General features: G+C 45.1%; 4 protein-coding genes across 4 annotated transcripts; 2 read left to right on the top strand and 2 right to left on the bottom strand.

Moving 5' to 3' along the window:
- Positions 1–311: 311 nt before the first annotated feature.
- BT62DRAFT_1014145 (OPT oligopeptide transporter) lies at positions 312–3,484 on the top strand (the record flags this gene model as incomplete). Its single annotated transcript, XM_043178167.1, has 17 exons — positions 312–453; positions 513–631; positions 692–856; positions 906–1,008; positions 1,062–1,151; positions 1,206–1,483; positions 1,545–1,623; positions 1,686–1,708; positions 1,764–1,795; positions 1,850–2,035; positions 2,092–2,216; positions 2,268–2,325; positions 2,375–2,562; positions 2,612–2,881; positions 2,937–3,030; positions 3,086–3,415; positions 3,466–3,484. The coding sequence occupies 17 exons, from the start codon at positions 312–314 to the stop codon at positions 3,482–3,484; spliced, it is 2,301 nt and encodes a 766-aa protein (XP_043032791.1).
- Positions 3,485–3,677: 193 nt separating this feature from the next.
- On the top strand, positions 3,678–4,404 carry BT62DRAFT_1014144 (uncharacterized protein; the record flags this gene model as incomplete). The annotated part of the gene is made up of 4 exons (XM_043178166.1): positions 3,678–3,843; positions 3,895–4,010; positions 4,062–4,179; positions 4,271–4,404. The coding sequence occupies 4 exons, from the start codon at positions 3,678–3,680 to the stop codon at positions 4,402–4,404; spliced, it is 534 nt and encodes a 177-aa protein (XP_043032790.1).
- Positions 4,405–4,737: 333 nt separating this feature from the next.
- Positions 4,738–6,484, bottom strand: BT62DRAFT_1081673 (uncharacterized protein; the record flags this gene model as incomplete). Its single annotated transcript, XM_043179693.1, has 4 exons — positions 4,738–5,232; positions 5,304–5,396; positions 6,161–6,244; positions 6,278–6,484. The coding sequence occupies 4 exons, from the start codon at positions 6,482–6,484 to the stop codon at positions 4,738–4,740; spliced, it is 879 nt and encodes a 292-aa protein (XP_043032789.1).
- Positions 6,485–10,580: 4,096 nt separating this feature from the next.
- On the bottom strand, positions 10,581–11,779 carry BT62DRAFT_924809 (uncharacterized protein; the record flags this gene model as incomplete). The annotated part of the gene is made up of 8 exons (XM_043184665.1): positions 10,581–10,661; positions 10,716–10,780; positions 10,831–10,946; positions 10,998–11,077; positions 11,132–11,147; positions 11,199–11,396; positions 11,454–11,560; positions 11,750–11,779. The coding sequence occupies 8 exons, from the start codon at positions 11,777–11,779 to the stop codon at positions 10,581–10,583; spliced, it is 693 nt and encodes a 230-aa protein (XP_043032788.1).
- Between the last annotated feature and the right edge of the window lie 131 nt (positions 11,780–11,910).

Raw genomic sequence — 11,910 nt, 5'->3', positions numbered from 1 at the left:
GATTGAGAGAATATCTAGGGACGCGACGAGGAATGAAGGAACACAACAACCCATTGCTTGGAACGCCTCTGAAGTGAACGGAGGCAATTACAGAGCCACGTGCTGGTGAGAAGTAACGAGGCGGACTTCTCTTCCATATGCTCTCGTCGGTGCGATAATCCCAGGTTCAGGTGGCGTTCGGCGTGAGTTACCGATTCCGAATTGGGTGGCTCCGTTTTCCTTATCGTTTCGATAGCATATGGACCTATCCTTCCGTCTGAGTACAAAATAGGTCTGCATTCTAACGCCTGGGCGTCCTTACCCTCTCCATCATGGTGGCAAAACACGATAGCATGTCCTCCCGCGATGCGGAGAAGGCTGTTATGCCTGACATTGAGGCTCTCGAGGCTGTTGCTCTCCCCGACTTTGATGATCCCAATATCGACAAGGAGGCCGCAATTGCAGGATTGTTAGGTGCGTTGCCAACTCGTCAGTCTTTGATAACTCTCAGCTCTGACCTTGCTTTCGTGTAGAGGATGATTCTCCGTATCCAGAGGTCCGTTCCGCCGTGGCGAACACTGATGACCCATCCATTCCTGCATCGACATTGCGGTCTTGGGTGCTTGGGTTGATATGGGCCATCGTGATCCCGGTACTTCTATTCCGACCCTCTCGTTCTGTTTGAAATTTCTGAATCAACCCATTCATCCAGGGTCTCAACCAATTCTTCTTCTTCCGCTATCCCTCCGTCACGGTTACTAGTTACGTCGCCCAACTGCTTGTCTTCCCTATCGGTAGGGCCTGGGCGAGGACCATTCCTAATTGGAAGATTTTTGGTGTGTCGCTGAATCCCGGGCCATTTAGTATCAAAGAACACGTACGTCGGAGATCTGTTTGGGTGATCTGCGCTAATGGTGGAGTGACAGGTTCTGGTTACGATCATGGCTTCTGTGGGTTCTGGGAGTGCCTACGCCACTGATATCGTTGCCGTTCAGCGGGTTTACTATAATCAAACATATAACTTTGGATGTAAGATTGTGCGTCTCTACGTTCCATATATTTGCTAACGTACCGTGCGTAAGATCAATGGATGGTGGTAATGTCTACACAGCTTATCGGCTTCTCCATCGGAGGCATTGCCCGCCGGTTCCTCGTGCAGCCACCTTCGATGAGTATGATGCGGCGTCTTTCAGTTTATCTTTCAACCCCCGTCTAATTCGATTTAGTTTGGCCGACGAACCTGGTCACCTGTGCGCTCTTTAACACCTTGCATGCTCAGACTTATGCCGGTATCGGTACCCGCGGAGGTATCAGCCGGGAAAGGTTCTTCTTCTATGCCTTCCTCGGTTCTTTCTCGTGGTACTTTCTGCCTGGCTACCTGTTCCAGGCGCTCAGCTACTTTTCTTGGGTGTGCTGGATCGTGCCCGAGAATGTACCAGTGAATCAGATGTTTGGTTACGTGCATGGCATGGGTATGAGTCTCATCACGTTCGATTGGGCACAGGTGAGTAGTGCTCGCGATTCGTAATAGTGTTGCATGTTCTCGAATGACGATTCTTTTTTAGATTGCGTATATCGGGTCTCCGCTTGCCACGCCATGGTGGGCTGAAGCCAACATCTTTGCCGGATTCGTGACATTTTTCTGTACGTATCGCCTGCTTCCCGTTCTATTTCAGAGAGCCCTGATGATATCCGTCTATTCTTAGGGATCCTTACTCCAGCGCTCTATGTATAAATCCCTCTTTCCTGTGTTTGCCGCATGGCTGATGGTGCACATGTTGCAGTATTCGAACGCATGGGATAGCAAATACATGCCGTGAGCGTTCATTCTGTCATGAAAGACCTTACGTGACCTGTTTTTTTCCGGTAGGATTTCGTCCCGGGGATCATATGACCACTTTGGCGCTACCTACGATGTGACCAAGATCGTGAATCCGGACGCCACGTTTAACGAGGATGCGTACAAAGCGTATAGTCCTTTGTACATCTCGACGACATTCGCCATTTCCTACGGCCTCTCATTTGCGAGTATCACCGCTACGATTACGCATGCTTTGTACGTTAATCTTTCTCGGTCTATCGATGGCGCCGATTCTGACCAACGCGAATCAGCCTGTACTTCCGCAAACAGATCTGGACACAAGCGCGCCGGGCGATGCATGAGCAGCCTGATATCCACGCGCGTCTCATGTCGCAATATCGTCAGGTGCCGGAGTGGTGGTATGCAATTATTTTTGGTGAGTCTCTTTCGTGATGTGATATTGTCGTCATGCTGACGTGTATTCTAGTCGTTATGTTTGCATTTGGCGTCATCTCTATTGAGGTCTGGGACACCAAGTTCCCTGTGTATGTGGTGGTTATTTCTGTTCGTATCTTATCGCTAATGATGGCGCAGCCAATTCTTTATTCTTGCACTAGTCATCTCCTTCGTCTATGTCATTCCCATTGGGATGATCCAAGCCATCACGAATCAGCAGGTCGGACTGAACGTCGTCACCGAGTTGATCATTGGATATGCCCTACCTGGTCGTCCTGTCGCGATGATGATGTTCAAGACTTGGGGGTACATCACCATGGCGCAAGGTATGCTGTATTTTTGGACTATCGACCGATTGCTGACAGACGTCGGCAGCTCTGACATTCACCTCCGATTTCAAGCTGGGCCATTATATGAAGATTCCCCCACGGTCGATGTTCTGGGCCCAGGTGGTTGCAACCGTTATCGCCGGTACCACGCAGCTTGGCGTCCAAGCATGGATGTTCACCAATATCGAAAACCTGTGCTCTCCTACGCAGAAGGATGGCTTCATCTGTCCTTCGACGGAGGTGTTTGGGACTGCGAGCATCATTTGGGGTGTTATTGGGCCAGCGAGGCAGTTCTCCCAAGGGCAGGTGTACTATGGTGTGTGTTTTAGTGCGAACTCCACAACAGCCAATATTTAATCCTTTCTTTCCAGCCTTGGTGTTTTTCTTCCTTGTCGGTTTCGTCTGTCCAGTAATTGGTTATCTGATCGGCCTGAAGTGGCCAAATAGCATCGTCCGCTACATCAAGTACGTTCTCGCTTTTTCAAGTACCGTTTTGTAACGCCTCTAACTTTGTACCTAGCTTCCCGGTCATCTTCAGCGGGACAGGTGCAATCCCTCCCGCTAGCGCCGTCAACTATGTCCCCTGGGCTATCGTCGGCTTCATCTTCCAATACATCATCCGTCGGCGCCATTTTTCGTGGTGGACAAAGTATAACTACGTCCTTTCGGCGGCTATGGATTCGGGTGTAGCAGTTTCGGCTGTTGTTATCTTTTTCTGCCTGCAGTACCCGATGAATGGAGAAATCGGTGCGACGACGATTCAGAAGTGGTGGGGGAACACGGTGCCGTTTAGTAATGCGGATAACGATGGGACGCCTTTGTTGACGGTCCCTGATGGCGGGTTCTTCGGGTGCGCATTTTCATTTGCAGAGTCGTGCTGATATTGAGTTCTTTGCCTAGGCCGAGTACATGGGCGTGAAGGGAAGCGAAAATTGTAAGATTTATACTTGAGTTGTAGTGGTGACATGGCTGTAGCTGTAGATCATGTACAGTTCTATGTTGTAATCCTTATCAGTTTCATGGCGTAGATTTGACGCGGGCAGAAAATTTGTTGTACTTGTCCAGAAGCTTTGACTGATAAAACATGTTATTATCCAGCCGCTGTCTTTCACATGGCAGGCGAATCATATGGTGTATGTCTTGCAGTTTATCCTCTCCGGCTCTATTGGACATATGGGGAAGATACCCCCCCTCTGTTGGCCTCGGCTGTATATGACAAGAACGTGAAGCTCTTCGCCGCTGGTCAGACACCTATCAACCTCGCGTCTGTAATGATAGGTACGTACCCATGTTCTCCTCCAGTTCCGGAGCTCATAGTTGTTCAGCAAGGAAATGGAATAACAGATGGCATAACAATGGTTCTATCATACTTCGACGTGCAATGCACCACAGCCTCTGTCCCGCCAATCCTAGATAGGAAAACTTGCGTTTATATGAAGTCCGCAGTATGCATGCATCCATTTATACCTTGCCAGCTGCTCTTCCCGTTTCGTCAGCTCCCAAGATGCAGAAAATGGATGATCCGATCCTGCGTGGACCAATCCGACTCCATCAACTGCGGCGCTGCATACTCCTTCTGCAGCTCGGTTCTCAGCGCCCCTTACCGACAAGCCGGTACGCAGTCTCACAGTCTCCAGTTTTCTCTTAAGCATTCCTCGGCATTGACGGGGACATTTCTGTGATGATTTGCTACCCAATGACAAAGTCCCATCACCTAACCTCCTCATTCTCCCCTTATCTAATACCCTCCCTCCTAGATACATCCTCCAATACCTCGACGACCTCAACATCCGCACCCTCCTCGGTGTCGATCCCTCCCTAACTGCCAACTGGGACTAACCTGCTGGGAAGATGCGGAGCGCGAAGGGGTTGGCATTTGCTCCTGTTGATGGAGCGGGGCATATCGTTCTCTCAAGCCAGAGTGTGAAAGAGGACGATTAATTCGATTTCTTCAGGTCTCTTACGACAAGTTGAAAGAAGCTTTGGCCATGCATGGTTCAGCAGTGGCTTCGCGGGAACAATTTCTAAATCAATGCTTTGTCTTTACTCTGACTGCTTTCGAGATCAGTTATCAAATATTTTCGCCATGAATTCAAATTTGTATCCAAAAATAAAATACGTGCGATTCGTAGTGATACTTATAAAGGAGATTCACCACCCAAGGTGCGCGAACTAGTTCAAGACATCCCTCGCAGTATCCGCCTTCGTTCTAAAACCCAGCCCAAATATCCTCTCTTGCTTTCCCGTATCATAATTCATCAGATACTTAGGCCCCACTGCAACACCCGGCACACCTACGTGACCGCATAGCCAAAGTGTTTGCAGCATCCACTTTCGCACACACGTAAGTCTCCGATGTGCAGAAAGGAAAGAGATGAAACACTCACGCCAATCCTGCCATACATACGGACCCGCAGACACGACCATCCTCTCGCCCCTCGCAGCATCTACGAACAACGTCCTGATGTGCGCCTCCGTGAAATCACGCACGTGGACCCAGCAGTGCCCTCCGGATGCGATGTCTTCGGCACTCATGTCCCCACGGACAACGACGTTATACCATTCGTTGACCGCGTATCCGAGGGATTGGGGGTTCGGGACTTCGTTGATGAACGGATGATGTGTTTGGTGTGTGTGGAAAAAATAAAAAGGAAAGAAGAGCGGGAGCTCACACCGTGGACCTAAGAAGAGGGGTCGAAGAGATGAGATTTAATTGTTATGCTGGGGCAGGAACTTACATTCGGTGGGTTTATGACCGTGAGGTCCCAAGGTAATGTGCCTTTGCTCTTATTAAAGAAACCCCAGGCAGCTGTATTCACCAGATAAGTGTCCTGGGTTAGGGTTAGGTTAGAAGACTCCCCCCCTCGTACCTCGAGGGGAGGATAAGCTTTAGCTACTGAAAACGCACCGATATGGTTTGTTTCTTGAGTAGCTTGGCTAGTAAAGCCAGGCTGGGTCCAACAGGAGGATGGGGATCCATCGCTCCACCCTGTTTTGCTTTTATGGCTCCTCTTCAGGGACCACCTGCTTCATAAGCAGAGACATTGAGTCTTTAAGGCCATTGGATAATGTTGGAAATCCTGGGTGTTGTGCAGGGTAGACACCAGGCTGGTAATGCCAGATAGGATGAACTTCTTATTCTACAGCTCCTACAGAGCTTATATTTATACTCTCCAGGCTTATATCTAGAATTTACCACAACTTTCTCTTTCTCTCGAGCTTACTCATCAACTCTCAGCATGATGTTGGATTGCCCTTTCTAGAACTTTCCAGCAAAATCCCAACAGATAAAGACTCACATTGCTAACTACTGTTTGTTTGTCATGCAGTTGATACTTCTGTTTGGTTGTCTCTTCACCAATATTCTTTATTTATGGACTTTGCTATTTCTACAATGCCATCTATGTTCAGCTATATAGATTCATGTTATTTGGATCACTCCAAGGACTGGATGATCTGTACACTCTTCTTCAACCAACCCATCAAATCGTCCACCTCATGTGCCAATCCCTGATAAAGATGATATGATATGCCCCCAGCCTCATTCGCAATCTCTATGATTCGAAATCCAGATGCTTTCAAAGCCTCCACACACTCTATTCGCATCGAGGGTCAGCACGTCGTCGTCAGTTCCATGAGCGATGAATATTAGTATATACTTCGTTGTCGGGGTGGTACCCTACTATTCCATGAGGAGACTCAACAGCAGAACGATAATGATTCTTGCTTCCGTTAGCTTATCAGCAAGTAAGATCTTCTCACTGAGCATCATGATTCCTGCTATGTGCAGATCGTCGAGGGTTACGCCCATGACCAAGAACATGCACGCTCCTTGGCTGAATGCACTGAGCAAGACTTTCTCAATGCCCTTCTCGTGCTCTTGAGCGACGATATGCGAGATGGATTCGATAGAATACATTATCCCTTCTTCATCTTCGGGTCCGTCCCCTCCGACATTGTACCTTCACCAGAATCATTAGTATATTAGCTGGACTAGATATGTCATCTCACGATGCTGGTACTACCGCTCCGCTTAGCCATGTGCATCAGCATAGAGGACTTTTATCGCAAATGATTAAAACGCGATGAGGCGATAATCATGTTGAGATCTTTTCTGTCAGTCTGAAAACGAGGATAGCCGCCCTCTCGATCCATCAAAGGTAGCCAGCCTCGTCACACCGTGCTATGACATGACATTTCTCAACTACTTTCTTTGAACGAAGAATTGTATTCTATTCAAATATGTGTGTTGTTTATCGAATTGATAGTAATCTCTCGAGAACGAGACTTGTTTGTTGTGGCAATCTATGCAATCATGTGATCTGTTTTCATCTTCTTCATTGCAGAGCACATTCATCCTGACTTGTATTCCCATTTGTGGATTGTGACTGCTCCATCTTTTCTTTTTTTTTTTTTTTCAATTGATAAGATTGATTATGTATCCTCTTGCTCCATGGCTCTCAAGAAGTAGAGTGCCTTACAATCTGGGCAAAGTCAAACCACAGTGTCACTGTCATCTTTCTTCATGTGAGAGACTCCAATTTTCTCTGAGATATGTACTGATCAAAATCAGAGATTAGCAGCAGTGCCAGTGACATAGGTTGGCTTGTGCAAAGCATCACTGCTGACCTGCAACTGCAGCATATCAAGTGGCTAATCCCTCAAGTGTGCATAGTTCTTCCCATACTTATATCAAACCATCCTGATATCTCATGTGCTCTCAGATCACATACCCCAGTTGAAATCAGAAATGAAAAAATATTTGGTAGCATCTGTTCTACATTTAATTCCAAATGCTTCAGTCATCATAAATCATGTACATCTCCATATTTCAAGATTTTCACTCACTCATAACACATGGTCCTTGCTCAACCACCACTCAGTCTAGAAATAATCTTTCTCTAGGTAAAGTGTATCTGTCATGCAATCCAAACCATCCTTCTGAAGCATGTCAAGCCCAATCATTCAGCTGATTGATGATCTTGCTATCAGCACACATCATATCCAGACAGGATAGCTTTGTGACACCAAAAGCTGCAGCTGGCTCCTTGCTAAACTATTGGTGTATGACATCAAAAACCCTTTTACCATATTTTCATCACCAGTCAATACCAGCATCAACATTGAGACTCAATTGTTTCAAAGCAGTAAGAGTTCTGGATATGGCCAATGAGTCTAATAGTGATGAGATATGGTCAGCCCCTTCAAATAATGTGGAGAGTGAGTCAACATTGATATACACAATGAGATGGCTAATCTTTTCTAAAAGCACTGGCCTGATGTGCAAATATTTGAGGGAGCAAGCAGATTGTGGTAGAAAATCTTGAAGAGAATGAATCTCATGATCAATTTCATTTTCATCCAGTATAAAGCCTGATTGAAATTTGAATGCTCTCAATGACAGTGAAGTAATAATATCAAGTATGCTTGCATTATTGACCATTGAGAACTTCAGTTGTTCTATTTGAACTGATAATGTATTGGATCATCTTGGAGATAATAGGAGATAGAATAAATGAAATGATTCATCTAACTGCAGAATGGTGCTCTATATCTATGTTGCTTCTAACATACACATGTTATAATCTGCCTCCACCTCTTTCACCTTCTCCTCTTACACTCTGAGTATGTTGGACCCAAACATCATATGAGTTTAGACTCATGATAAACTGGTGCTCTACTGTGTTTGTATAATTGCACTGGAGTCTACCTATAGTGTCTGACTCATTGTGAGGATCAAGACTTTGCAAGTAGGCTCAAGAGTGAGTGGTATAGAATAAACATTAGCTCAAAGCTGGGGCTACTACAGCAAGAGCTATGCTATTTATATATATTTTGGTTTGTGATAAATATAGTGGTCCCTATTGTGGCTATCTATGAGTTGGAACTAAAGAGTGTGTTATGGATGCATGAAACAATAGAATACATATGTCATCAAAGCATTCATCATGAGTTGCAGCACAATGGTACAAGTCATTCATTGTAGGCATGGTTACCAGTCCAGCTGGATGAATAATGGACAGGTGCCCATAATTAGATAGGCACTTGATAAGATAAGATAAGTGGAAAAATTGTAACACAGTATCACTGTAAACCATAGGTCTATCTAGATCTGTGGAGTGTTTTGGAAGGAAGATATGGCATTCTATGAGTGCAGACACTCAAGTGATGTATCAGATGTCTGCAAAATAGTGCAGCTCCCTGAGAAATGCATCAGGAGGCTTGCATTAAAAGGGCAAAGGGGTCTTCCCTGAAATTAAAAGGAGTCTCTCTAGGTATTCTAGTTGCACATGCATGTCCATCATTTTCCAGTGCATAGATTTTTCAAGGACCATATCAATGATACAATCAGTATAGTCCTTGACAGAGCAGAAGCTGTTATAATGATCTCTTATTGCTACCCACAATAGATGTTATGCAGTGTGACAAAAGTGGTGGGCCAAGATCTCCATAGCTGTTCTTGGGAGGATGCATGGCCCAGGAGAATATCTCCAAGAGAACATCCCATAGAAGGTAAAAGATAGGTGACAGCAGTGCTTTGTGTCTGGAAAGTGAATGCTCTAATCATTCTTTTTTAGCACATCAAAGAGGTGATTTGCAGCTCTAGAATAGGGATCTCCTGTTTATATGCAGTGATATCATTTTCAATCCAAGGTGGATCAGTATCCAGTAATGGCTTTCTTCTATGAAGAATTGATGTTACTATCAGTTCACATTTGAATTCATCATCTAGTAGCTGAACAGAATCAGCCATCATGAGTGTAACAGTGAAAGGAAAGTTTGAATAATGTGCATGCTTTAATTTAAAGCAATGCAATGAATCACACTGAGTCAAAGTCTCATTTGACTCTTGACTCAGAGGCCACCAGCCAATTCCCTTGCTTTATATGGTCCAATAGAATAGTCTATGTATCTGATCTTGGCTGGTTTTTTCTTTTATGCCTTTGCATGTTCAAACAACTGCCAAAATTCATTTCAGAGCCAGAGATAATAATCCATTGAGTGCAGACACTGCAGAGTCAAATGAATTATCAACTATAGAACAGATAGTATTTCAAGCCTTGAAGCACCTCTCTGTCCAGATGTTGACAGTATTTCTGCTATAGGCTCTGCTAGACTGGTGCAGTTTAGCACTTGGGAAATGTCTGATAGAGCAAGATAAATTACCCTTTTTCCAGTACAATCAACTATTATGCTGATAGTCAGTCTTTATAGGCCAGAGAGGTATTGGGGGCCCCTTCTGATACTCAATAGGCTACTTCTTGAGCTTCACTAGTGGTTTCCTTCTCACTTCTGACCAGCACCAGGGTATTGTTGCACATGATATGCAGCCCCACAGTCATATCATCAGGATACAGTGACAATGGTAATTGGTGATTTTCTGAAAACATTACATGAGATGAGCTGAAGCAAACAATAATGACTGGACTAACAGTAAAGCATTCAGATTCCATTGATAACAGGTTGGAGAGCTGACCATAGGTTCAAGGTCTGTGTGGAAGTCAGACCAAAATGTGTCTCCTCCTTCAATGAGCATCCATACCTTTGTGAAAAAATTCAAGGAAAGCTGATATATAGATGGATTATGTAGACAGGAATCCATTAACCAGATCCATATATCTCTCCCACTCCCTCTACATGGGGGTATAACTCTATTTCTCCATGGTTACTCACTTCACTTGCCGAAAACCTCTGAAGAGAGGCTCTACGACCAAGTCCTGAGCTATATCTACGCGTGAGCCTTGGTTGTTGACCCTGCGGTGCTTCAAGCACAAATGAAGATCCTATTTTATAAGGGTAATCAGACAATCGAAGGGATCTAGAACAAGATCAAATATATGTCCTTGAAATAATGCATCATCCTATGAAGCCTATACTGAAGTTCAAGGACCTGATAAAAGGACCAGCCTGTTTTATTTGTGACATTCCTCAGTAAATGAATCTAGTAAAAAGTGACAATAACCCAGACCTAGAGAATTGCACATCAATATCTCGGGAGAAGAAAATAAGGACTACTACATCGTCATCTTCACATTGCACCAGAACTTCCCAGTCTGTCGCCAGATGAAATGCATTGACACAGTAAGCATTGTCACCTATTCATAACAGTTAGGACGACACTGTATATATTATGAACACGAAGCACCCACATGATTCTTCTTCTCCATCACACCCGCCAAAGTATGAGAACGACGTGGTTGGATTGAACAAGTTTCTGGAAACGTTGGCAAAAAATGAAACATGAAACCCAACATAACGACTTACGGTTGTATGACTGAAAGGTCCACATTAGAGCCTGCCCGAGCACCGTAGGATTTTTCAGAGTTATTTCCACAATTGTACAGTACTCGCGGTTAAAACCACAGTCGTCAGTGTCGAGCCTGCTAGGAAATGAGAACCAATTAATCAGTGATACAAGGAGAGTAACTCACGCCATTGCTGATTCGAAGGGACCCGTGCCAGTTTCTTCAGTTCCGGTCGAGAGAACTGTGAAATTCTGACTTAGGGTGAGCTACGATGACCGGATAATAAGAAAGTGGGGGCTGAATCTCGAATCTGAACTTACAATTCTGGTACCACATCTATACAACAGTCAGCAGAGTGCAAGATCCATAAGGTGGTGATGTACTGACTGATTAACCATCTTCACAGTGTGCAACTCAACACGAGCATATGGAATAGCACGAGAGAAAACAGAAGCGACAAGTATGAGAGCCTTGGCGAGCATTGTAATGGTCGGAAGAAGGATAGAGGAGTACGACTGCAGAGCGTCCTCTCTTAAGTGATTTCCTGCGGCAGCGCCCGACGTAACGACGCCTGGTCTTGATGGGCTTGAAAAAAACGAAGAGATGGATTAGCTTGCCAGGCATATGAAATGGAATTCGTACGTACGAGCACAAAATAACCCACTGGAGGTGTACTTGGCAGTGGAGCAACGTTGTCCAGGAGGGATAACAAAAAATCCAAGTGTAAGGACGATGGGATGTGAATTATACTGTCGCAGAGATGGAGTACAATTGAATGATAAAGTGGTTTGTTCCCTTGCATCACTCAAGTAATAGGTCAGCATCGGAAAGGAACAGTACCGAAAACTGCAAAGAAGCATGAGTCATTCCTAGCTCATTGCTGTGGAAGTGATTCATAATTCATTTATCATAAGATGGAATGTATCACTGTCGCTCACGAGAGAAAGCAGCCGATCAGCCATCGCCATCGTGGTTCCGGTGAACGTGCAAAAGTCCGAAAATGTAAATGATTGATTTCGCGATACCGTGGTCATGTGATATCTTCTATCACCGCCACGGTACACTACATGACGCGCCCACTCAAGGTTTGTCACTAGAA

This window comes from Guyanagaster necrorhizus (assembly GCF_019112545.1).
Source record: "Guyanagaster necrorhizus MCA 3950 unplaced genomic scaffold BT62scaffold_80, whole genome shotgun sequence".
Classification (NCBI taxonomy): domain Eukaryota; kingdom Fungi; phylum Basidiomycota; class Agaricomycetes; order Agaricales; family Physalacriaceae; genus Guyanagaster; species Guyanagaster necrorhizus.
This window is presented reverse-complemented; position numbering and strand designations above follow the sequence as displayed.